Source organism: Dendrobates tinctorius, unplaced genomic scaffold (assembly GCF_039654945.1).
Source record: "Dendrobates tinctorius isolate UK_male_01 unplaced genomic scaffold, ASM3965494v1 ptg000016l, whole genome shotgun sequence".
Taxonomy (NCBI): domain Eukaryota; kingdom Metazoa; phylum Chordata; class Amphibia; order Anura; family Dendrobatidae; genus Dendrobates; species Dendrobates tinctorius.
Genome location: NW_027361684.1, coordinates 34,833,860 through 34,859,664, shown reverse-complemented (window position 1 = coordinate 34,859,664; position 25,805 = coordinate 34,833,860). Strand labels below are relative to the sequence as shown.

The following is a 25,805-nucleotide window of genomic DNA, read 5'->3' as shown; positions in this document are numbered from 1 at the left end:
GTATGCGATATGCACTCTCCCAGGCAGAACCCGTCTAGTGGACATGGCCTTGCTCCATAGAGCGATGGCGCCGCTGTCCAGTGATCATGGCCTTGCTCAATACACTTGTATGGAGGGAGACCGAGCCCACTAGATGCCTTCTCTCTGGGAGTATGCATACATCGCTGCCATTCCAGACTCAGAAACCGGCAAATCCTCGCAGTGCATATTGCGTGCACTGGGGAGGTTCAAGAGTCTGCAGTCACATCATTTTTGACAGGACAACCCCTTTAATATTTCTGGCCATGTTGCAAGGATCAGTCACTTCTCCTAACATGTCTGTTTCTTTAAATAGTTGCATTCCCCATGAAATACCAAATCTTTAAAATGTTATTTTGTTCCTCTGTTATTCCTCTTAGACATTTACAAAGAAACTGACAACTGTGTGTTACTAGAAGATGTGTTCCTAAAAAGTTTTCATACGGTTCATTATTTTTTTTCACAATATGTCGATATATATAAATATATATATATACATATATTCATAAATGTCTATGTGGATGAGCCACACAGGCTTTACTTCACTCCATGGCCATGTTGTACAGCGGTCATTAGATTCTCTTGGGGAAATGTTGTGTTGATTCTTTTTTAATGGTAAATTCATGCACTTTGGCTCCACCAGAGGGAGATGTACCTGTAGATACTATGAGAAAGTCAATTGATCTTCCAGACTTCTGACAGCATTTCATGTTCTTTTCTCAAGCGGAACTTGCTGGGACTCCCTGGCCTAGGCAAGAAGGTAAAAAACAGGATCAAAAGCAGAAAAAAATTCTGTTTGGTAGGAGTGATAGTATGTAGTCAGGCTTGGACTGGCCCACAGGGTCATAGGTGAATCCCCCCTGATGTGCCACTATGCAGGATCAGGCCCCCACCCCTCTATGAGCAGTCGTTGGCACAAGACACTTGATTCGTCAGGTACAGACAACTCATCATTCACTTAACAAACAAGTCAGTTTATTACATAGAATACGTAAATGTGTGGAGGTGGGTAATGTAATATTTTCATGTAGATGAACAGTGGTCCCTCAGAGTCAATGGTGGGTCCTTGGTTATTTTCAGAAAATTCAGGTCCCCGAGGGCAGTTTGTTATAAATCAAACAGACTGCGCTTTCATCACTGTCCCCTGGTCCAGCACTGAGTCTCTGCTGCTACTCCAGGCGTCAGTTATCGACTGCTGAGCTGATGTCACAGACAGTGCGGCTCCGATCAGTGGGTTCGGTGGCTCTCAATGGTCCAAAAAGGGATGTTCTCAGCATAAAAGGAAAGTAGTTATAGCCTTTAATCATATAAAATAAAAAAAATTGGCAGAATGTGCACATATTTAAAAAAACTCTAATGCTTAGGTGTTTTGGGTAGGAGAACTCTAAGTCATAGCTATGATTAAAGCGAACCTGTCATCAGGATATTACCAAGTAAACTACAGGCGCCAGTGTCATATATTTTTTTCTTTTTTTTAAAGACCACAATATTAACTGAGCAAGAGCAATATTTAAAATAGGAGGCAAGTCACTGAAGGATAAGTGACCTGTCATATAAGCCCAGAAGGATGACGATGAGGCCAGAGCACGAAAAAAAGCCCCCCCACAGACCGCCCCGAAGCACAAGCATATCATTAACTCAAAACTGCAAACAAAGATTAAACAACAACCACAAGATGGATTTCATCACCCAGGTATCATTTTAATCAGTATAACGGCTCCAACCTGACACTGTCTGTAGTTTACTGAGAACAATACGGATGAAAGGTTCCCTTCAGAGGCGTAGCTAGGGGTTCAACTCAGGGGGAGGCGAAACATCTGAACGGGCCCCTAACAGGAGGACATATCATTGATGCAACCGCACATGGGCGCAAGACGTAAGGGGGCCCATATCTACCTCCAAAGAAGGTGCAATTTTGCATTTTTAGGGTTCTCTTGGGCTGCAAAGGGCCCATATATTGTTCTTGCACAGGAGCCCTTTCTGTCTGTGTCTCCTTGTGGCCCCTAACTAGTTAATCATGATTATAACTATGGTGGTATAGGGGAACCTCAGGAGATGACCAGACTGTTATTGAAAATAAATCTCTACACAAAGACCAGCACTGATATTACCGCCATATGGTGACACACACTGGTAGATACCAGTCCTGCAGAACATATAAGAGATTTCAGTACAGTTACAGATAATGACTTACAGCTGATGTCCTTTCAGGTGGAGTCATTCACTTTTCCCATCTGGCCCAGACAGACATGTCTACTTCTCCAGCCAGGACTCATCTGCAGAGATTACAACAAAGACACATCTGACTTCTCACATTTCCAGCACCGTTCACATGTAGAATCATAATCCTCGTGTCCAACCCCCTGCTCACTGCTGGATTCACTAAACCATCTCAGACAGATGTCTGGCCAGCCTCTGTTTGAAGACCTCCATTGAAGAAGAACTCACCACCTATTGTGGCAGCCTCCTCCACTCATTGATCACCCTCACTGTTAAACAGTTTTTTCTAATATCTAATCTGTATCTTCTCACTTTCATCCTATTGCTTGTGTTTCCACAATGTATTCCCAACCTACACAAACTCCTCATCCTGCTGATACCCCAATACTGAGCCGCTGTTGCCGTATGTGTCCCTATTACTGCACGTGCTGTGTGGTACAAAAACAGAGCTTCTCCTACTGCCCCACATCGTAATACCACCACTGCCCCTTACATCGTAATAATGCCTCCTTTGTGATCTCTAGATGGTAAAATTGTCTCCAAGAAAATATTAATTTCCTGTGCATGTGCCCTCCACATTTTGTCCCTAGAAAGTAATAATACTCCATGTGCAACTTTGATGATTACAATACTGAGTGCCCCTATAACAATAATGTTTAAGTGCAAACTTAGTATTTAATTATGTCCCCTAAGTTCTCCATGTACAACTCCCCTATATACAGTATGCTGGGCCCACAACTCCACTATACATAGTATGATGGGCCCATAGCTTCCTTATATACAGTATGATGGCCCACAGCTCCCCTATACACCATATGATGATCCCCACAGCTCCCCTATACACAGTATGATGATCCCAGAGCTCCCCTATACACAGTATGATGATCCCACAGCTCCCCTATACACAGTATGATGATCCCACAGCTCCCCTATACACAGTATGAGAGGCCCATAGCTCCCTTATATACAGTATGATGGGCCCACAGCTCCCCTATACACCATATGATGATCCCACAGCTCCCCTATACACAGTATGATGATCCCACAGCTCCCCTATACACAGTATGATGATCCCACAGCTCCCCTATACACAGTATGATGATCCCACAGCTCCCCTATACACAGTATGATGATCCCACAGCTCCCCTATACACAGTATGAGAGGCCCATAGCTCCCTTATATAAAGTATGATGGGCCCGAAACTCCCGTACATACAGTATGATGTCCCCCAGTGATCCCCTATATATAGAATTATGTCCCCACTGCTCCTCCAATACAGAGTATAATAATTTTTTTTTTAATCAGACAAATTTTTATTAAATGATAACAATTATATCATATGACATCAAGCAGTTGTTCACATATAATCAAATTTTTATGAACAAAACTCTCCCCCCTTCCCCCCCCCCCTCCGAGACCCCTTCAGTGTCTTCCTCATTTCTATTCCAATACCCTTTCCCACCTCCATATATAATTGTTTATTATGAACATCATCTATATCATAATACATCCTCCCCACAAATCTAACTCCATTCTACCCATGGCTGCCATATCTTATGAAATACATTGAGTTTATTTCTTTTAGTATAAATACTTTTTTCCAATGAAATTATATGCTCCACCTGCGTAAGAAAGTCTCGTCTATTCGGAGGCTCTTCTCTGATCCAGAACCGAGCGATCAACTTCCTTGCTATGAACAACAGTCTGGCAATCGCCAGTTTGACCATGGATACTGCTACTAATTCCTCTACATACCCTAGTATACAGACCAAAGGGTCTCTGGGGATTGCACACCTATATATCAATTCAATCCGACTCAATACGACTGTCCAGTACGTAGACAATCTAGGGCAATGCCACAGCATGTGCAGAATGTCTGCCCGTTCCTGCGAACATCGTGGACACTCGGAATCGGACCTCAAACCCATCTTGAACAGTCTATCGGGAGTTCTGTAAGCTCTATGAATTACGTATAGCTGAGACATCCTCCCAGGTTCGTTCATAGAGATCTTAGGCACATATTCTAAAATAGATTCCCATCTATCGTCATTTATCTCTCCCAATTCAGCTTCCCATTTTACTCTAGACTTGATGGGATGTTTGACTAGAAAAGTGAATAATAAATCTCTATACACTTCTGAGATTGCCCCCCTTGTCCCGCTGTTCTCCAAAATGGAGGCCAGCGTGATATCAAACTGGATCTCAATAAGTTTTCTCCGACATTGCGACCGATACGCATGCTGAATTCTTTTATAATGAAACAAATTTGAATGCGGTAACTGGAATTCTGTCTGCAGCTCCATAAATGACTTAAGTCTTCCCTAACCCATTAGCTGACCCATCCTTCTGATTCCTGCCTCTCTCCAGGGCCAAATCCTTCCATTTGCCCGAATTCTTGCAAATTTATATTATCCCATACAGGAGAGTATTTGGTAAGGCCTGTGACACCCCTTATCTGTTTAACTTTTTCCCATACCTTATGAATTAGGAGAACAGTAGGAAACCGAGAGCCTAATTTTAAAAACTGCCCCCCTTCTAAACTCTCTCCCAGAGGCCATTTTCCAAACAAATATCTCAAACTACTGGGCGATTGTCCCTGTCCCATCTCCACCCCCCATCCTCCGATATGCTGTCATTGTGCTGATAAAAAATATATCCAGGGGTTGGGAAGCGCCAAACCTCCTTCCTCCTTCGGCCTCTGCAAAGTTTCTTGTTTAAACCGTGGGCTTTCCCCCCCATATTAGTTCACCAAACAGCGATTTAATTTTGTGGAACCTACTCTGCGAGATCCAAATTGGAGAATTATGCAGTACATATAACAGCTGTGGCATCACAATCATTTTTAGAAGGTTCACCCTTCCAATTACCGAAAGATGTAATTTATTCCATGCTGATATTTTGGAACAAATTTTTTGTAGCAAAGGGCTTAGATTAAGTTCTTCAAACCTAGTCAAAGGAAGGGCGATTTGTATCCCCAAATATTTAAATTTCGAAACTACCTTCAATTTTGCTGACCTTTCCACCTCCCCCCTATCCCCATCTACCTCATCAATGGGCATTATGCACGATTTGTCCCAATTGATTTTGAGTCCGGAAAATTCCCCGAATTCCTCAATTAATGCCACCGCGTTATCCAAATTCTCCCGAGTCCTCCAAAAATAACAAAATATCGTCGGCATACAAAGACACCCTCTCCTCCTTCACTCCATAGACAAATCCTTTTATCTCTTATGCATCCCTTATTTTAGTGGCCAGAGGTTCCACGGCGAGGGCAAACAGCAACGGAGACAACGGGCATCCCTGCCTCGTACCCCTATGTAATGAGAAACTATCAGATAATTCATTATTCACTCTAATTTTTGCCGTTGGAGAGGAGTATACCAACCCCACCCACGATATAAACTTGGGCCCAAACCCAAGGCCCATCAAAACCGACCATAAATACTTCCATTCTACACAATCAAAGGCCTTATGGGCATCCAAAGACACTACTACTCTCTTTCCAGCATTTTCGGCTGGAATTTGCATATTTAAATATAGCCTCCTTAAATTGATTGCTGTAGATTTATTGGGCATAAATCCCGATTGATCTGGGTGGATTACTTTATCAATCACGTGGGTCAGTCTGTTGGCCAATGCCTTCGCCAGAATCTTTACATCTGCCGTAAGGAGTGAAATTGGTCTGTAGGACTCTGGATTCAATGGGTCCTTATCAGCTTTAGGAATGACCACCACAATGGCCTCTCTCATAGATGTAGGTAACATTCCCCTCTCCAACGACTCATTAAATACCTTCTCCAATTTGGTTATTATTTCTTCATTAAAAATTTTATACACCTCTGCCGGAATGCCATCCGCCCTCGGGGCCCTATTTCCCGCCATGTCCGCCAGTGCCACCCTCAACTCCTCCACTGCAAGCGGCCTATCCATCCATTCTCTGTCTTCATCCCCTAGTCTAGGAAGCTTAATCGCCCTCAGATACCTGTCCATCTCACAGAGTATAATTATTAATAGCGTTCTGACACCGTGCGGCGCCTGCACTGAGAGCCCCTCTGCCGGGAGGAAATTAACTTTATTCCTCCCAGCAGCCTCGCTCTTCCAGTCATAGGGGTTGCGCTGGCACGGTTTCAGTCGCCGCGGCACTGACTGACAGCCACCTCAGTACCGTCTGCCACCCAGTAACTACCCTACTGGTGCCCCTATAAATAATAATGCTTCTTAAGTGCAGAGTCGGTCTGGCCTGGCGGGGTACTGGTGAATCCCCCGGTGGGCCCTTGCTGAGAGAGAGAGACATCTTCATCATTCCCTGACAGCTCCAGCATTCAGCACAGCGTCCTTCTCCGGCACCAGGACGCCCTGTGAGGGCGGAGCTATGGCTACTTCACTCTCCAGCTCCTCTTCTCATGCTGTGTGCAGCCTGATCAATATGGGAGGCTCTGCAGACTGCTCTGTGTATGTGAGCAGTGCGAAGTCTCCAGGCGCAGAGCAGCTGCACAGAGACCACATGTGGCATAACGTGTAAGAAGCAGTGTTATAAGTATTGACCTGGGGGCAGAGCTTAGCGGCGTTGGGGGCGGAGCTTACCACTTAGGGCCCACTACTCTAGTGCAGGATGCATCTTGGTGGAATGGAGACAGGATCCATGAGGTAAGTAATAATGTGGCTTTACTGTCATGTTTAGAATGTGTTTGCGCTGTGTATATTCTGTACTGTATATTTGTGTACACTGCACTTGTTTCATGTGAGCTGCTGAAAGTGCGTGCCTGGTGCTTGTGTGATGAGCGTGCATGGTGCTTGTGTGACCAGGATCATTCTGGCATGGCGGGGTACCGGGGATTCCCCCATAGGCCCTGGGCTGTTGGAAGGAGAGGAGGAGAAGGAAGAAAAAAAAAAGTCTGCGGGTTCAGGGGCACGGGCCTTTTAAAAGCGCAGGCCGCATACGTGCAGGGGCGCGCGCATGCAGCGTTCATCCCGAATGCTACTGGCAAGAGTGCGCCTGTCGTCACCGGCGTATGACGTCAGTGTCATGTGCCGCATGCGACGGGTGCACATATTCACCGGCCTCTGCTATGTCGGCAGCCATTTTAGTATGAGCGCGCTGACCTGCAGAGGAGGGAGGAAGCTGCCGGGAGCCAGGCACGAAAGAACAATTTTTTTTTTTCTTCTCTCTCTCATACGGGGGAAGGGGCTCAGGATGGCTACACATACCGGGGGGAAGGGGCCCAGGATGGCTACACATACGGGGTGAAGGGGCCCAGGATGGCTACACATAAGGGGGGGGGGGAAGGGGCCCAGGATGGCTACACATACGGGGGGGCCCAGGATGGCTACAAATAAGGGGGGAAGGGGACCAGGATTTCTACAAATAAGGGGGGAGGGGCCCAGGATGGCTACACATAAGGGGGGGGGGGGAAGGGGCACAGGATGGCTACACATACGGGGGGAAGGGGCCCAGGATGGATACACGTACGGGGGGGAAGGGGGCCAGGATGGATACACGTACGGGGGGGAAGGGGGCCAGGATGGATACACGTACGGGGGGGAAGGGGGCCAGGATGGATACACATACGGGGGGAAGGGGGCCAGGATGGATACATATACTGGGGGAAGGGGGCCAGGATGCATATATATGGTACAGCCAGGATGCATATATATGGGGGCCAAGATGGATTTATGGGAGAGAGGGGCAGGACCAGGACCAGGATGCATATATATGGGGAGCAGGATGGATATATGGGGGGGTGGATTGCATAGATGTGGGGCCAGGATGGATATATGGGGGGCAGTACAAGAGACCAGGAAGCATATATATGGGGAGGGAAGGATGCATATATATGGGGAGCCAGGACAAGGGACCAGGAAGGATATATGGGGGTCCAGGAGAGATATGGTGAGGTAGGACAAGGGACATATGAGGGCCAGTATGTATAGCTGGGAAAGCAGGATGGATATCTGGGGGCCATGCTGGACAAGAGACATAGGGGGCCAGGCTGGGGCATATTATAAAATAAAGGGGGCCAGGCTGGGGCATATTACAAAATATAGGGGGCCAGGCTGGGTGAGATTAATAAATAAAGGGGGCCAGGATGAGGGACTTAATTACTGTTCGAGGGCCAGAATGAGGAACATACTATATTAGTTTCTGGTGACAAGTGGGGAACATAATTTCTTTAGGGTCCAATTAGGGACATTATTACTACTGTAATATAATTTACTTTTTAGGAAATGGTTTTCCATGGAGGGAACAAAAGGGAGGTCCTGATACTGTGCAGGGCGGTACTATGTCGCTTTTTTCTTCAACTGACGTAGTGTAAAAGTCAGGGAAAAAGTGGGGAATGCGCTCTGGAAGTGATCAGCTATTGATGACTGTGTTATTTTTTGCAGAGACGAGTCCTGGCTGGAAGAAGTGACAGCGTTCTGTTCTGGTTGAAGACGAAAAGCTAAGACGAAGGGCTTCAACTAGACATCACTGGTGAGTCAGTGTATTACATGTACACGCACAATATATACTGTGTACAGAGATCCTGTATATAATGTCACTGATGATCACTATATTACCTGTACACTGATACTATATACAGAGCTCTTTTGTATAATGTTACCTATGATCACTGTATTACATGTACACTGACACTATATACAGAGCTCCTGTGTATAATGTCACTGTTGATCACTGTATAACCTGTACACTGACACTATATACAGAGCTCCTGTGTATGTCACTGATGACCACTATTATCTGTACACTGACACTATATACAGAGCTCTTTTGTATGTTACCTATGATCACTGTATTACCTGTACACTGACACTATATACAGAGCTCCTGTGTATAATGTCACTGGTGATCACTGTATTACCTGTACACTCACACTATATATATATAGAGGTACTGTATATAATGTCACTGGTGGTAATAATAGTGTTTTTAGTATTGTGGTTTGTATTGATAATCAGTATTGTAATATTCGGTCACTATGTGATGGTAATTTGTGGTCTGGTTACGGTGTGGCAGTATTTCTCCTTGTATGTGGTATTATTTGGTCCCTATATGCTGGTAAGGCCTCTTTCACACATCAGGTTTTCTGCTTCAGGCGCGATCCGGCGCTTTTGACTAAAACCGGATCCGTCGAAATGCAATGCCGGATCCGGTTTCCCCCCCATTGACTTGCATTAGAGCCGGATCGAGCCGGATGGCCATGCGTTTCATCCGATTTTCGCCGGATCCGGCAATGAGACGCGATCCGGCGTCTGGAAAAAACGGTGACTGTAACGTTTTTTGTATCCGTCGAAAAAGCCGGACACGCCGGATCCGGCGTGTCCGGCTTTTTCATACAATGAAAGCCTATGAGCGCCGCAATGCGCCGGATCCGGCGACAGCCGGATCCGGTTTTTTTGGTCTGAGCATGCTCAGTAGCTCTGCCCACAGGACATATATAAAAGCAAGACAATGGGACCCTCAGCCACACCCAACATGCCACCCAAGCCAAGAACCAGGAGAAGGCAGCAGACATCTGCAGCAGCACCATCAGCACCACCCCAAATGGAGCAGCATGCTGAACAACGGGAGGGGAGTCCAGCAGCAGATGAGAGACGGTAATTATCAAATCCCCCATTCCTCCAAACTAGGGCTATGGAATATCAAGATATTCATTGGCCCTTTGTTTCTCTTTATTCAACAGCCGCCCAATAGATGCAGCAGCAGCAGCAGCAATGGCAGCAGCAGAAACACCACCCACAGCCATGGAGTCTGGCCATGAGGAAGACAGCACATCTTCTGGGAGCCCTCCCTCGCATCGTCAGCGTTTGACGGTAAGTTTTTATTTCCAAAATCCATCATCTCTGTAATATACAGTGGGGAAAAAAAGTATTTAGTCAGTCAGCAATAGTGCAAGTTCCACCACTTAAAAAGATGAGAGGCGTCTGTAATTTACATCATAGGTAGACCTCAACTATGGGAGACAAACTGAGAAAAAAAAAAATCCAGAAAAATCACATTGTCTGTTTTTTTTTCATTTTATTTGCATATTATGGTGGAAAATAAGTATTTGGTCAGAAACAAAATTTCATCTCAATACTTTGTGATATATCCTTTGTTGGCAATGACAGAGGTCAAACGTTTTCTGTAAGTCTTCACAAGGTTGCCACACACTGTTGTTGGTATGTTGGCCCATTCCTCCATGCAGATCTCCTCTAGAGCAGTGATGTTTTTGGCTTTTCGCTTGGCAACACGGACTTTCAACTCCCTCCAAAGGTTTTCTATAGGGTTGAGATCTGGAGACTGGCTAGGCCACTCCAGGACCTTGAAATGCTTCTTACAAAGCCACTCCTTCGTTGCCCTGGCGGTGTGCTTTGAATCATTGTCATGTTGAAAGACCCAGCCACGTTTCATCTTCAATGCCCTTGCTGATGGAAGGAGGTTTGCACTCAAAATCTCACGATACATGGCCCCATTCATTCTTTCATGTACCCAGATCAGTCGTCCTGGCCCCTTTGCAGAGAAACAGCCCCAAAGCATGATGTTTCCACCACCATGCTTTACAGTAGGTATGGTGCTTGATGGATGCAACTCAGTATTCTTTTTCCTCCAAACACGACAAGTTGTGTTTCTACCAAACAGTTCCAGTTTGGTTTCATCAGACCATAGGACATTCTCCCAAAACTCCTCTGGATCATCCAAATGCTCTCTAGCAAACTTTAGACGGGCCCAGACATGTACAGGCTTAAGCAGTGGGACACGTCTGGCACTGCAGGATCTGAGTCCATGGTGGCGTAGTGTGTTACTTATGGTAGGCCTTGTTACATTGGTCCCAGCTCTCTGCAGTTCATTCACTAGGTCCCCCCGTGTGGTTCTGGGATTTTTGCTCACCGTTCTTGTGATCATTCTGACCCCACGGGGTGGGATTTTGCGTGGAGCACCAGATCGAGGGAGATTATCAGTGGTCTTGTATGTCTTCCATTTTCTAATTATTGCTCCCACAGTTGATTTCTTCACTCCAAGCTGGTTGGCTATTGCAGATTCAGTCTTCCCAGCCTGGTGCAGGGCTACAATTTTGTTTCTGGTGTCCTTTGACAGCTCTTTGGTCTTCACCATAGTGGAGTTTGGAGTCAGACTGTTTGAGGGTGTGCACAGGTGTCTTTTTATACTGATAACAAGTTTAAACAGGTGCAATTACTACAGGTAATGAGTGGAGGAAAGAGGAGACTCTTAAAGAAGAAGTTACAGGTCTGTGAGAGCCAGAAATCTTGATTGCTTGTTTCTGACCAAATACTTATTTTCCACCATAATATGCAAATAAAATGAAAAAAAAACAGACAATGTGATTTTCTGGATTTTTTTTTCTCAGTTTGTCTCCCATAGTTGAGGTCTACCTATGATGTAAATTACAGACGCCTCTCATCTTTTTAAGTGGTGGAACTTGCACTATTGCTGACTGACTAAATACTTTTTTTCCCCACTGTATGTGTATTCATTGCCTTTTATTTCAAAACAGGAATCACAAGATGAAGAGGAGCTCCCAGAAGAAGAAGGAAGGGGTGGACAGACACTTGGAGTGGGCTCACAATTGGTAAGTTTTTTGCATCAAACGCAGAAACACAACATCACACTACACACAACACATAGAAAACAATGTTCTGCAGACCACACACAGCAAACAAATGCCTACATCCAAAGACATAACATTTTTTGTTTTCTTCTCTAGTCTTCCCAATCTGGTGCTCGGCCAAGAGGTCCTCGCAGTGCCTCCCAGGGTCGTCGGCGACAGCAACGCGGCGGTCACCAGCGTGTAAGTATAAATATTTTTGCTTTGGTTTTTTTGCACTTTTTATTTCATTTCTTTTGTGGAGGCTAATTATGTTATTTTTGTCTTTTTCTTTAACAGCCTTCACAGCGTGCTCCCGACTCTGACGGTGAGGATGGAGGGATTGATGTCGACCGCCTCATCGATCTCGTCAGAGAAAGGGAGCCGCTCTGGAATATGGCTGACCGACGCCACGCTGACCTGATCGTTACCCGACGACTCTGGGAGGAAATCTGTTCGCTCCTTGTGGACCGCTGGGAGGACCTCGAAGCTCGGGCCCAGATTAAAGAGCGTAAGTATATACAGTACCGGTTGCTTGATTTAAACCTGTGTTTCCCGAACTCCAGTCCTCGTGGTCCCCACGGATCATGTGTTCAGGATTTCTATTTACTTTGGAAATCCTGAAAACATGACCCCTGGGGACCATGAGGACTGGAGTTTGGGAAACACTGATGTTGTATACTAACCACTTTGTCCTTTCTCGTTTCAGGGGAGAGAATTGTGAAGCGGTGGCGGTCTGTGAGGGATCGTTTCAAGAAGGAGTTCAATAAAGAGATGCGGGCCCCGAGTGGATCTGGAGGACGCAGGAGCAAGTACAAGTACGCACGAGCCCTGTCGTTCCTCCGGGAGACAATGCTCACCAGAAGGTAAATATTACACACCACATGTGACAAAAAAATGTTTAGATGTAACTTTTTTTTTTCAGCCAGGGCCATACCATGTCAGTATTTTAATTGTTTTTTTTTCTCTTTATTCCACAGCACGGTGAGCAGCACTCGGGAGCCTGCACGATTGGACCCTTCTGAGGCGATCCCTGAGGAGACCGGCACCGAGGGAGACTTCGACCGCCCCGGTACATCTGCACCTTCCCAGCCTTCCCACACATTCGACCCATCAGTCCCATCCACCAGCACAGGAGCATCGTGGCCGCCTACATTACATGAAGCTGCTGGTGAGGAGATCGCTTTCCCTTTACCCCACCCTTCTGCCCCTGCCACCTCTAGTACACCTGCGGGTACTGGGCGGCAGCGGCAGAGGGGTCAGGAAAAGACTTATGCGCCAGAGTTCTTGCATCTGAATGCATCTTTCCAGAACTGTCTAAAAGTCTTGTCAGAGCAAATCTCCGCAGGCTATCAGCAGATCAACTCCAGCATTCTGGAGGTGAAGACACTTCTGCAAACCATGCATTCAGAAGCAAGATCTTCGCCAAACCACACCTTTTCCAGGTCTGTTGTGGAGCGCATGGAAACGCTCTCTCCTGCCCAGCAGATGCATGTAATGCATTCATGCCACGCTGCTCTCCAGCAAGTTACCTCCCAACCTCCTCCTCCCACCACAGTAGTTCCTCCACCTGCACCCCCTCCAGCCACTTTCCATCCTCCCCCTCCTATTACATCTACACCCCCTCCAGCCACTTTCCATCCTCCCCCTCCTATTACATCTACACCCCCTCCAGCCACTTTCCATCCTCCCCCTCCTATTACATACCATCCACCTCCCCAGCACCATCCACCTCCCCAGCACCATCCACCTCCCCAGCACCATCCACCTCCCCAGCACCATCCACCTCCCCAGCACGTGCAAACTCCCCAGTACCTGCAAACTCCCCACTTCCAGCAACCTGCCCCGTACCAGACATCTCCCCACTTCCAGCAACCTGCCCCGTACCAGACATCTCCCCACTTCCAGCAACCTGCCCCGTACCAGACATCTCCCCACTTCCAGCAACCTGCCCCGTACCAAACTCCTTCCCCATACAACTTGCCATCAACATCATCTGCTCCTACAGTCCCTGCCCAACCCTCCACTCCACCACCCACCACCTCTTCTGCTTCCCACATGTCCACCCATTCTGTAGTTATTTCCACACCTTCACCTCTAACTGTTCCTTCCCCACCACGATCCCAGTCCTCTCTCCACACTCCCAGTGTCGAAGTGTCCCGCAGCCCCTACAGCAGTATTTCCACCACACACTACAGATTTATAATGTGTGTATTTAAATAAAAATGACCAGTTTTATGGTTTCAGTTTTATAGTTTCAAAGCTTTATTAAACAAGTTTATTAAAATTTTAAAAAAGTTTACTAAAAAAAACATTTTTCAATAAAAGTTAAATTATTTTACACTGGTTGTCTGTCATTTCTTTCTGCGGCGAAAAAGGTTAAATACAGGGTATTTAAAAGGTGAAATGGTATTCAAAACTAGGTATATAACTGTGGGTAAATTTTAGCTTTTTGCCACAGTTGTGTTCCTGGTTGTGTTTGAAGCAAAGTATTTCACCTAAAAAGTTGTGTTTATTGTTGGTGATTTCCTAACAATGTACACAACTTTTGTTAAAAGGTGAAATACTTTGCATAAAACACAACCAGGTACACACCTGTGGCCTAAAGCTAAAAATAGAGACCATGACAAGATAGCCAACTTTGGTTGGCAAAGGTATATACTGTTGGTACAGAAGGTACACAAGTTTGGTTGGGCACAAATCTTTCACACTCTGTCATCCTGCCAGTGTACTCTGCCTTGAGGTGACAAAGTATAGTGCAAAATTGTCCCTCATTACTGAAACCGTCACAGAACTTCTAGTGGTAATGTCATGGTAATCTTGCAAGGTGGTTTCTTCAGAGGTGTCCTCAATGGAAATGGGTTCCTTGCAGATAACAAAATTGTGGAGTACCACGCACGCTTTGATCACCTCGTCCACAGTTTCTGTCTTGAGGTTGATCGCAGTCAATAGGACCCGCCATTTGGCTGTCAGAATACCAAAGGTACATTCAACCATTCTTCTTGCTCTTGTGAGGCGGTAATTAAAAATGCGTTTTGGTCTTGTCAATCCTCTGCTAGAGTATGGAAGGTGTTTCCATACAGTTTACGCCCCATGGCAGACAGTTTGAAAACTTGAGAGTCATTGGAGCGGCCATAGGCCCCAATATCAACCGCAATAAATTTGTATTCCGCGTCAGCGATGGCCATGAGGACAATTGAAAAATATTTCTTGTAATTGAAATATTCCGATCCCGATCCAGCTGGCTTTACAATGCGGATATGTTTCCCGTCCACAGCGCCCAAGCAGTTGGGAAACTGACATATCTGTTGAAACTTGTCAGCAATTTCAATCCACGTCTCTGTTGTGGGCTCTGGTAAAAACTCTTCAGCTAAGGAGTCCCACAGTGCACGGCATGTGTACTTCACTATTCCAGATATGGTGGAAATCCCGAGTCTGTACTGGAAATGCAGTGACGGAAGGGATTCTCCAGTTGCAAGAAATCTGTGGGGAATTAAAAAACAATAAATTAGTTTTAAATCACAGCATTACATACCAAAACTGACCTATAACACTTGGAGATACAAACTACCACCAACAAGATTGCAGTGAAAGTGTGCTCTGATGCGATCACATCCAATAAATGTGGCTTACCTTAAAGTCACCATCAGACGCTCTGTGGGTGAAACAGAGAAGCGGCAATAGGTGTCCGCTTTTCTTATGAGGTGTGCAATGCGCTCCACCAAGTAATCAAAATTCTCCATTTTCATCCTAACATATCCAAAAAATTTATCCGGGTTTCGTCGAAGGTCCATGCAGAGTGTAGAATAGACCCCACGCGTCATTCTCTTGGCTGTGATGGGGTGGATCCACAAACGTCGGCTACGATGCCTGATGCGCTGCTGTCTCGCTCTCTCCATCTCCAGAACAATCACCCTCAAACGATTCGCCTCCGCTATAAAATCCGCCAAATTCTTCAAAATATTTCCAATGACAACATCCATCTTCGCCAATAACTTGTTCTTCTCTCCAACCTGCACTTTCTCCTCTACAACCTGTCAAAGAAGGGCTGTAGGAACACTCTATATATAGTTTTCCAGTAGCCAATCCCGTTCGGAAGGCCACAAGGGTCAATTTTAAAAACCGGATCCGGCGTAATCCGTCGAAAAACGGATAGAAAAACGGATGAACCGGATGAGACGGATCCGGTTTTGTCTGTCAAGAACAAGACGGATCCGGCAGAAAACCGGATCCGTCACATCCGGTTTTACTAAACATTTGCCGGATCCAGCGTTCCGGCACGACGCCGGATCGTGCCTGACGCCGAAAACCTGAAGTGTGAAAGTAGCCTAATATGTCATATTACTCGGTCACTATGTGGTGGTAATATGTGGTCTGGTGATGGTGTGGCGGTATTTGTCCCTTTTAAGTAGATTTATTCGGTCACTATGTGGTCTGGTCATAGTATTTTGGTACTTCTTCCTATATGTGTTATTATTGGTCTTGGTATAGGGGATTGTGTTGTGTATGGCAGTCATTTGTTCTCTCTGATATTAATTAGAAGATTCTTTATTTCCATTAGTGATTAAATACTTTGTACACAACGGCAGAGATGCACGTACAGGGGGTTTCCTGTGGAAAAAAGTAATCACAGGATAAGTGATAACGTATAGATTGGTGGGAGTGACTACTTGGACGCATTCAGCAAAATGTAGAACCTTTTATCCCCATTAGACTGGAGTGGCATATCCGACTTGACCACTGATCTATTCTTTCCCTCAGTGGCTGCACTTGTTTTTCCTCTAGAAGCCCCAAAGAGAACAAATGGAGCTGCAGTCAGATATCTAACCTGCGGCTCCATTTTAAAATTGGGATAAGTGTCCTATCAACAATAAAACTTTCTCATTATTCCGATCGGTGCAGTTTCTAATGATCAAACCTAAGCGATCATCTATCCTATGGAGCCCATGGATAGGTGATAACTTGTTTTAACCAAAGAAGCCCATTAATATAAATTACCATAATTATACATCCCAGTTATGGGGGCGCACAGTAGATGTGCAGGAGCCGCCTGTATTTTACAGACGATGCTCCACCATAATGGGGATAACGACTGACAGATATTTGCATATAGCTGTAGGGTGGGCCCCTAGTGTCCATTCCCCTGGTGGGCCCCAGACCCTCCAGTCCAACCCTGGGTGTGACCAGTGTAGTCAGTGTACTCAGCGCCGACAGTGTGATCAGTGCAGTCAGTGTATCCAGCACAGGTGGTGTGACCAGTGCAGTCAGTGTACCCAGGGCCGGCACTGTGACCAGTATAGTCAGTGTATCCAGGGCCGGCGGTGTGACCAGTGCAGTCAGTGTATTCATAGCCGTCGGTGTGACCAGTGCAGTCAGTGTACCTAGAGCAGGCGGTGTGACCAGTGCAGTCATTGTACCCAGGGTCGGCAGTGTGACCAGTGCAGTCAGTGTACCCAGAGCCGGCAGTATGACTAGTGCAGTCAGTGTACCCAGAGCCGGCAGTGTGACCAGTATAGTCAGTGTACCCAGAGCCGGCGGTGTGACAAGTGCAGTCAGTGTACCCAGGGTCGGCAGTGTGACCAGTGCAGTCAGTGTACCTAGAGCCGGCAGTGTGACTAGTGCAGTCAGTGTATCCAGGGCCGGCAGTGTGACCAGTATAGTCAGTGTACCCAGAGCCGGCGGTGTGACCAGTGCAGACAGTGTACCCAGAGCCGGCGGTGTGACCAGTGCAGTCAGTGTACCTAGAGCCAGCGGTGTGACCAGTACAGTCAGTGTACCTACAGCCAGCGGTGTGACCAGTACAGTCAGTGTACTCGGGGCCGGCAGTGTGACCAGTGCAGTCAGTGTACCCAGAGCTGGCGGTGTGACCAGTGCAGTCAGTGTACCTAGAGCCGGCGGTGTGACCAGTGCAGTCAGTGTACTCAGAGCTGGCGGTGTGACCAGTGCAGTGTACCTAGAGCCGGCGGTGTGACCAGTGCAGTCAGTGTACCCAGAGCTGGTGGTGTGACCAGTGCAGTCAGTGTACCCAGAGCTGGCGGTGTGACCAGTGCAGTCAGTGTACCCAGAGCTGGCGGTGTGACCAGTGTACCCAGAGCTGGCGGTGTGACCATTGCAGTCAGTGTACCCAGAGCTGGCGGTGTGACCATTGCAGTCAGTGTACCCAGAGCTGGCGGTGTGACCAGTGCAGTCAGTGTACCCAGAGCTGGCGGTGTGACCAGTGCAGTCAGTGTACCCAGAGCTGGCGGTGTGACCAGTGCAGTCAGTGTACCCAGAGCTGGCGGTGTGACCTGTGCAGTCAGTGTACCCAGAGCCGGTGGTGTGACCAGTGCAGTCAGTGTACCTAGAGCCGGCGGTGTGACCAGTGCAGTCAGTGTACCTAGAGCCGGTGGTGTGACGAGTGCAGTCAGTGTACCTAGAGCCGGCGGTGTGACCAGTACAGTCAGTGTACCCAGCGCCGGCGGTGTGACCAGTGCAGTGTACCTAGAGCCGGCGGTGTGACCAGTGCAGTCAGTGTACCTAGAGCCGGTGGTGTGACCAGTGCAGTCAGTGTACCTAGAGCCGGGGGTGTGACCAGTGCAGTCAGTGTACCTAGAGCCGGCGGTGTGACCAGTGCAGTCAGTGTACCCAGCGCCGGCGGTGTGACCAGTGCAGTGTACCTAGAGCCGGCGGTGTGACCAGTGCAGTCAGTGTACCTAGAGCCGGCGGTGTGACCAGTGCAGTCAGTGTACCCATAGCTGGCGGTGTGACCAGTGCAGTCAGTGTACCCAGAGCCGGCGGTGTGACCAGTGCAGTCAGCCTCTAGGTACACTGACTGCACTGGTCACACCGCCCTAGAGCCGGTGGTGTGACAAGTGCAGTCAGTGTACCCGGGGCCGGCGGTGTGACCAGTGCAGTCAGTGTACCCAGAGCCAATGGTGTGACCAGTGCAGTCAGTGTACCCAGAGCCAGTGGTGTGACCAGTGCAGTCAGTGTACCCAGAGCCAGTGGTGTGACCAGTGCAGTCAGTGTACCCAGAGCTGGCAGTGTGACCAGTGCAGTCAGTGTACCCGGGGGCGGCGGTGTGACCAGTGCAGTCAGTGTACCCAGAGCCGGCGGTGTGACCAGTGCAGTCAGTGTACCTAGATCCGGCGGTGGGACCAGTGCAGTCACTGTACCCAGAGCTGGCGGTGGGACCAGTGCATTCAGTGTACCCAGAGCTGGCGGTGTGACCAGTGCATTCAGTGTACCCAGAGCTGGCGGTGTGACCAGTGCAGTCAGTGTACCTAGAGCCAGTGGTGTGACCAGGGCAGTCAGTGTACCCAGAGCTGGCAGTGTGACCAGTGCAGTCAGTGTACCCGGGGGCGGCGGTGTGACCAGTGCAGTCAGTGTACCCAGAGCCGGCGGTGTGACCAGTGCAGTCAGTGTACCTAGATCCGGCGGTGTGACCAGTGCAGTCAGTGTACCTAGAGCTGGCGGTGTGACCAGTGCAGTCAGTGTACCTAGAGCTGGCGGTGTGACCAGTGCAGTCAGTGTACCCAGAGCTGGCGGTGTGACCAGTGCATTCAGTGTACCCAGAGCTGGCGGTGTGACCAGTGCAGTCAGTGTACCCAGAGCTGGCGGTGTGACCAGTGCAGTCAGTGTACCTAGATCCGGCGGTGTGACCAGTGCAGTCAGTGTACCTAGATCCGGCGGTGTGACCAGTGCAGTCAGTGTACCTAGAGGTGTGACCAGTGCAGTCAGTGTACCCAGAGCTGGTGGTGTGACCAGTGCAGTCAGTGTACCTAGAGCCAGCGGTGTGACCAGTGCAGTCAGTGTACCTAGAGCCAGCGGTGTGACCAGTGCAGTCAGTGTACCCAGAGCTGGCAGTGTGACCAGTGCAGTCAGTGTACCCGGGGGCGGCGGTGTGACCAGTGCAGTCAGTGTACCTAGATCCGGCGGTGTGACCAGTGCAGTCAGTGTACTCAGAGCTGGCGGTGTGACCAGTGCAGTCAGTGTACCTAGAGCTGGCGGTGTGACCAGTGCAGTCAGTGTACCTAGATCCGGCGGTGTGACCAGTGCAGTCAGTGTACCCAGAGCTGGCGGTGTGACCAGTGCAGTCAGTGTACCCAGAGCTGGCGGTGTGACCAGTGCAGTCAGTGTACCCAGAGCTGGCGGTGTGACCAGTGCAGTCAGTGTACCCAGAGCCGGCACTGCGCCTTGTGTAACGTTCCCGGCATCTCCGTCCCGCTGCTACCACCTGGTTACCTCACTCGCGGCGGAGTTGGCGCAGGCGCATCACATGTCTCGCTTGTATAACTGGTACTTGTGGTTACACAAGCTGCCGCTGCTCCTTTTCTTTCTCCCTGTCCCCCGCCCCTCCCCTAGGACCGGATAACAAGTGTACGGGGATGCAGGGCGCTCCCAGAGGGGGACGTCACCATGGGGATGAGCTGGGCGCGGACCGGGGGTGACGGCCAATCCCGGAGCGCGGACCGCGGGGTTTGTTGTCTGTTACAAGAAGAAAGTTACACAAGGATCGAAAAAGAGACCGCGGAGCCCGGAGGGAGCGGACCCGCCATCCCCAGCGAGCGCCGCCCGGACTGAGCCCCGCTCCATGGCGGTGTCAGACCCCGGAGTTCTCGTCACCGGAGCCTCCATCCTCGGGTTCCGCTTGTTGAACGGGAGGCTGCAGACACTGATTCCAGCACCGAGCTCTGCGCTCAGGAACCCCTGGAAATGGAGGAACATCTGGACATCACTGGTGCACAGTCTGCTGACGGGGAGCTGGGCACTGCTGGGGTACGGGGCACTGCCGGGGTACGGGGCACTGCCGGGGTACGGGGCACTGCTGGGGTAAGGGGCACTGCCGGGGTACGGGGCACTGCTGGGGTACGGGGCACTGCTGGGGTACGGGGCACTGCTGGGGTACGGGGCACTGCCGGGGTACGGGGTACTGCCGGGGCACTGATGGGATACAGGCCACTGCCGGGGTACAAGGCACTGCCAGGGTACGGGGCACTGCTGGGGTAAGGGGCACTGCCGGGGTACGGGGAACTGCCGGGGCACGGGGCACTGCCGGGGTACGGGGCACTGATGGGATACAGGCCACTGCCGGGGTACAAGGCACTGCCAGGGTGTGGGGTACGGGGCACTGCCGGGGTACGGGGCACTGCTGGGGTACGGGGCACTGCTGGGGTACAGGGCACTGCTGGAGTAAGGGGCACTGCCTGGGTACGGGGCACTGCCGGGGTACAGGGCACTGCTGGAGTAAGGGGCACTGCCGGGGTACGGGCACTGCCGGGGTACGGGGCACTGATGGGATACAGGCCACTGCCGGGGTACGGGGCACTGCCGGGGTACGGGGCACTGCCGGGGTACGGGGTACTGATGGGATACGGGCCACTGCCGGGGTACGGAGCACTACTGGAGTACAGAGCACTGCCGGGGTACGGGCCACTGCCTGGGTACAAGGCACTGCCGGGGCACGGGCCACTGCCGGGGTACGGGGCACTGCCAGGGTACAAGGCACTGCCGGGGCACGGGCCACTGCCTGGGTACAAGGCACTGCCGGGGCACGGGCTACTGCCGGGGTACGGGGCACTGCCAGGGTACAAGGCACTGCCGGGGCACGGGCCACTGCCTGGGTACAAGGCACTGCCGGGGCACGGGCTACTGCCGGGGTACGGGGCACTGCCAGGGTACAAGGCACTACTGGGGTAAGGGGCACTGCCAGGGTATGGACACTGCCAAGGTATGGGACACTAATGGGGTAAGGGGAACTGCAATTATATGGGACACTGCTGGAGTAAGGAGAACCACTGGGCTCTGGGGTAAGGGATGCTGCCAGGTGCTGGGCTAAGCGGATCCACTTGGTAAGAGCACTTCTACCATGAGGGGTCCTGATAATCGGCGCTCACATAGAGCACATGTGGTGCCACTGCTGCCTATTCCATACAGATCCCTATAGGACCACAAACTGCTTTTCTTATTAGCCTCAGCTAATAAAGGGGATGTTTAACCTTTTATACCTTTTATTTTACTTGCATGGATGAATTTGGTGTTAAAAATGTTTCTGAAATTGCACCATTTGCCTCCTATAGCCTTTGGGTTGCATTGTCTATTACTGGCTGCAGAAAGAGTTAACGGAGAATCTGTCAGTGAGATCATTTTGATGTTCTCACTCAAGTTTGTGACTTTTCGGGGGGGGGTTTCTGAGCTCCCTTTATGATCACATCAGGGTTGAATGAGCAACAAAGAACCAAATGGTGCAATGCTCAGTAGCATAAATTGTTTTTAGCCCCTAATACATTTAAGTAAACAAAATAGTCCTCAATGGTGGACAGCGCATAGTGGAGAGCAGTGGGCGATGTTTCCATAGGGATCTTTGTATGTAATGCGTTACCAGCGATGGGCACCAGACATTGCAGGGAGGCGGCACAGAGAACTCTCTCGGTAGATGAGTTGGCATAAAGGTTATTATTGTTCTCTGGAACAAGACATTTAGAGCTGGGTCACCTTGCCCTCATGGGTAATGAAATAATTGCGTGAGTGCCCGTGGCGTCCTATAGGATCCCAGGCCGCAGTGCCCGGGAGCTGTGTGGCCTTCACCTTGAGTCTGGGGAGCTGTGGGCACACTGATGGCTGGCATTGTGTGTATGTGGAAACCTGCCAGAAATATTCTTCTCATCAATATCAAACGATTAAAGATCCAGAACAGCTGCATCCCTGCATAGATTCTACGGAACAGACCACAAAGAAAGCACCAAAAAGTGTAAAGAGAGTGCATTATACCCACAATAGACTGTAGACCATCCTACGACTAGATGATATCCTCCCTAATATTTGCTCTACCAGTGAAGGTAGTCCATGTATACAGGGGTCCTGGACCGATGATTGTTGGGAGAGATTAGGATCTGGTGTGTGTTATTTAACACTTGCGATTATTTTGTTCTCCAGAGATAAGCTGCTGCCACAGATGAGATGACCGGCAGCGGCTCTCTGATAGAGAACACAGGGGCGCTTGGCCAAGTGAGCGCTTCTGTGTATGGGAGAGATGCCCGAGAGAGCTTCTGGACACACCATCATGGTTGCAATCTGCCATCTGAAGTGTATGGGTGTCTTAAAAAAAACTACTCTAAGACTATGTGCACACGCTGCAGATTCACCTGCGGGTTTTTTCCCATGGAACCGCAGGTAAAACCGCAGGTAAAGTGACCTGCGGTTTAGCACCTCTACTATGTTAAAGGTGTGAAACCGCAGCGGAATCCGCAGAAACAATTGACATGCTGTGGAAAAAAACCACAGCAAAACCGCGCGGAAAAAAATGCAGCGTGAGCACTGCGGTTTTGAAAACCCATAGGGTTACATGGTACTGTACCATGTCTGCGGAACTGCTGCGGTTCCGCAGGGCCGGAACCGCAGCGTGTGCACATAGCCTAAGGCTGTGTGCACACGCTGCGGATTGATCCGCGCGGATTTTCTAAATCCGCAGGTCAAAAGACCTGCGGTTTATCTGCAGATTATCCTGCGGTTTTGCCATCTCCACAATGGAGGAGATGGTAAACCGCAGCGGAATCCGCAGAAAGAATTGACATGTCAATTCTTTCTGCGGTTTAGAAACCGCAGAAAATCCGCGTGGAAAATTCCGCAGCATCTGCACTGCGGTTTCCATTTCTCATAGGGAATAATGGTACTGTACACAGCAGCAGAAACTGCTGCGGATCCGCAGGGCCAAATCCGCAGCAGAATCCGCAGCGTGTGCACACAGCCTTAGTTACCTCAAAGAAGAACCATCATTTTTATTTCATAAGTCAATAGGACACATGAAAATAAACAACTTTGATATATGTCTTATTGGAGAAATCTGCGTCTTTCTCCTGGATTGATCTTTCGCTCTCAGTTCAGGGGTAAATCTGTTTTTAAGTGAAGACAGACATTCACATTACTGAAACAGGAGATGACAGTTGGCACTTGTGAGATTCTATGGAAAGGCAGACACAGACATCCTGCTAAGTTCTCCTGGAACAACAGTTATATTTTAACCTTTCTTTTTTTCACCATAGATATAGTGTAACTGATTTTAGGCCACGTGCACACATTCAGTATTTGGTGAGTTTTTTACCCCAGTATTTGTAAGCCAAAACCAGGAGTGGAACGGTCAGAGGAAAAGTATAATAGAAACATTGGCACCACTCCTGCATTTTTCACCCACCCACTCCTATTTTGGGTAAAAAACTCACCAAATACTGAATGTGTGAACGTGGCTTTAGGAACATTTTCAGTAGAATGTCTGTGTGCATCCAGCTGCTCTCTCCTCCTCACACATATAGACCCCTGATGGTAAAAGACTTTTCTTTTTCGATTTCTGCATATCTTACAATCTCCTTTCCTTTTTGTTTAGGTTTTACCTGCATCCTGAGATGGCAGAAGACCTGATCGCCACACATTCCCGCTTCTCGCATTGTCTCGTTGCTGTCTCAGTCGGTTAGTGGCTTGTTGATTTTTTTTTATTTGTTATTTTTTGTTCGGCATCATACATTAAGGCCACACTCTGACATCTATAAAATCTCCATTATTATTTTTTATTTGATAAAAAGAACTGTTGTTCATCGATGTTTGGGATCTTATTTTCATCAGTGTTTGGTCAGTTTTTACTGGCAGTGTTTCATCTGTGATTTTTCTATTCCAAATTGTTAAAAAAAAAAAAAAAAAAAAAAAACTTCTAATCTTCTCCAACCCCATTACATTATTAAAAACGTACGGCACACGGATCGCACAAGGGTCATATCTGGGTGATGTCTGTGATTGTCATGGACCCATAGACTTGTATGGTTGATTTTGATCTTAATTCAATATCGGTAATATTTATTTATTTTATTTTTTTTGGAGACAAGGTCCGAATGTGAGTATGTATTATATCTGTGAAGAGAAACACATGGATAGAACATGTACGTGAAACACTGATGTCTCATTGAGGCTTAAATGTCGCACAAGATGCAAAAGGACAAAACCTCCTTATATTGTTCCTACTTACACACTATATCTACATCATGTGTATGTGTCTATATATATATATATATATATATATATATATATATATATACCTGTGTGTGTCTATATAGATATCTCACAAGACTAGAAATGCCGCTCATTACCACATTCTTCTATCATCCGCCCTTGTACTTTCTCGTGATGTCGACATCCTGCTGCCGAGACCCGTGCCGCCTAATCCGCCTGCATCCTCCCTCTGATGGCCGACACAAGGACCCCAAAGAAGAGCATGAAACTCCTGTTGACAACACAGAAGAAGTCAATCACGATCCTCACTTCGAACCAATTGTCTCATTGCCAGAGCAAAAGATTAAGACACTTGAAGAAGATGAAGAAGAGCTATTTAAAATGAGAGCAAAGTTGTTCAGATTTGCTTCTGAAAATGACCCCCCTGAGTGGAAAGAACGAGGCACTGGTGATGTTAAACTACTTAAACACAAGGAGAAGGGAACAATCCGCCTTTTGATGAGGAGAGATAAGACGCTGAAAATCTGTGCTAATCATTATGTGACGCCATCAATGGAACTGAAACCCAACGCTGGTAGTGGCAGAGCCTGGGTCTGGAAGACATATGCAGATTACGCCAATGAAGCACCAATTTCTCGTCATGTCTCCTGACCATTAACATGGAATAGAATCTTCAAAACAAAGGAGATTTTGTTAATTTAAAAAAAACTTCTTTTTTTTCAAATTAGTAAATTAACTGTTCTACATGAACTTCAGTTTCCATCTTATCGATCTTAAAAGTAGGGTAATGGTGCCAGTGTAGAGTTGGTCACAAATAAGAAAAAAAAAATCAAAATATATTAAGGACTCCGGTCAAAATAGATCCAAGGATAACGGAGGCTAAAAGGATTCTCTCTCCAGTTCTTCTATGAAGCAAGTTGTCTGTTATTACTGATTGTACTCCGCTGTGTTTGGGCTCCGTTTTGTACACAAACGTAAGGCTGTGTGCACACGTTGCGGATTCTGCT

The 25,805-nt window shown here is 48.2% G+C and overlaps 2 protein-coding genes and 1 pseudogene across 6 annotated transcripts in view; 2 read left to right on the top strand and 1 right to left on the bottom strand.

Moving 5' to 3' along the window:
- LOC141080444 (apoptosis-inducing factor 3-like) overlaps positions 1-20,172 on the bottom strand; it is a 131,235-nt gene extending 111,063 nt beyond the window's left edge. For 2 of the 5 annotated variants that reach the window (XM_073565665.1, XM_073565672.1), the window contains exons 1-3: positions 20,047-20,172; positions 2,213-2,294; positions 674-766 (exon numbers count right to left, since the gene is read on the bottom strand). In XM_073565665.1, coding sequence (XP_073421766.1) covers positions 674-728 — 55 coding nt within the window. In that variant the 5' untranslated portion in view covers positions 729-766; positions 2,213-2,294; positions 20,047-20,172. Of the gene's footprint in view, positions 1-673; positions 767-2,212; positions 2,295-19,979 lie in introns of all 5 variants that reach the window. The other 3 variants (XM_073565666.1, XM_073565667.1, XM_073565671.1) reach the window with 3 other exon arrangements.
- Positions 20,142-25,805, top strand: part of TLCD2 (TLC domain containing 2) — a 33,329-nt gene continuing 27,665 nt past the window's right edge. Inside the window, exons 1-2 of the mRNA XM_073565673.1 lie at positions 20,142-20,580; positions 24,182-24,264. Coding sequence (XP_073421774.1) covers positions 20,396-20,580; positions 24,182-24,264 — 268 coding nt within the window. The 5' untranslated portion in view covers positions 20,142-20,395. The remainder of the gene's footprint in view (positions 20,581-24,181; positions 24,265-25,805) is intronic.
- On the top strand, positions 24,908-25,464 carry LOC141080446 (ran-specific GTPase-activating protein pseudogene; annotated as a pseudogene).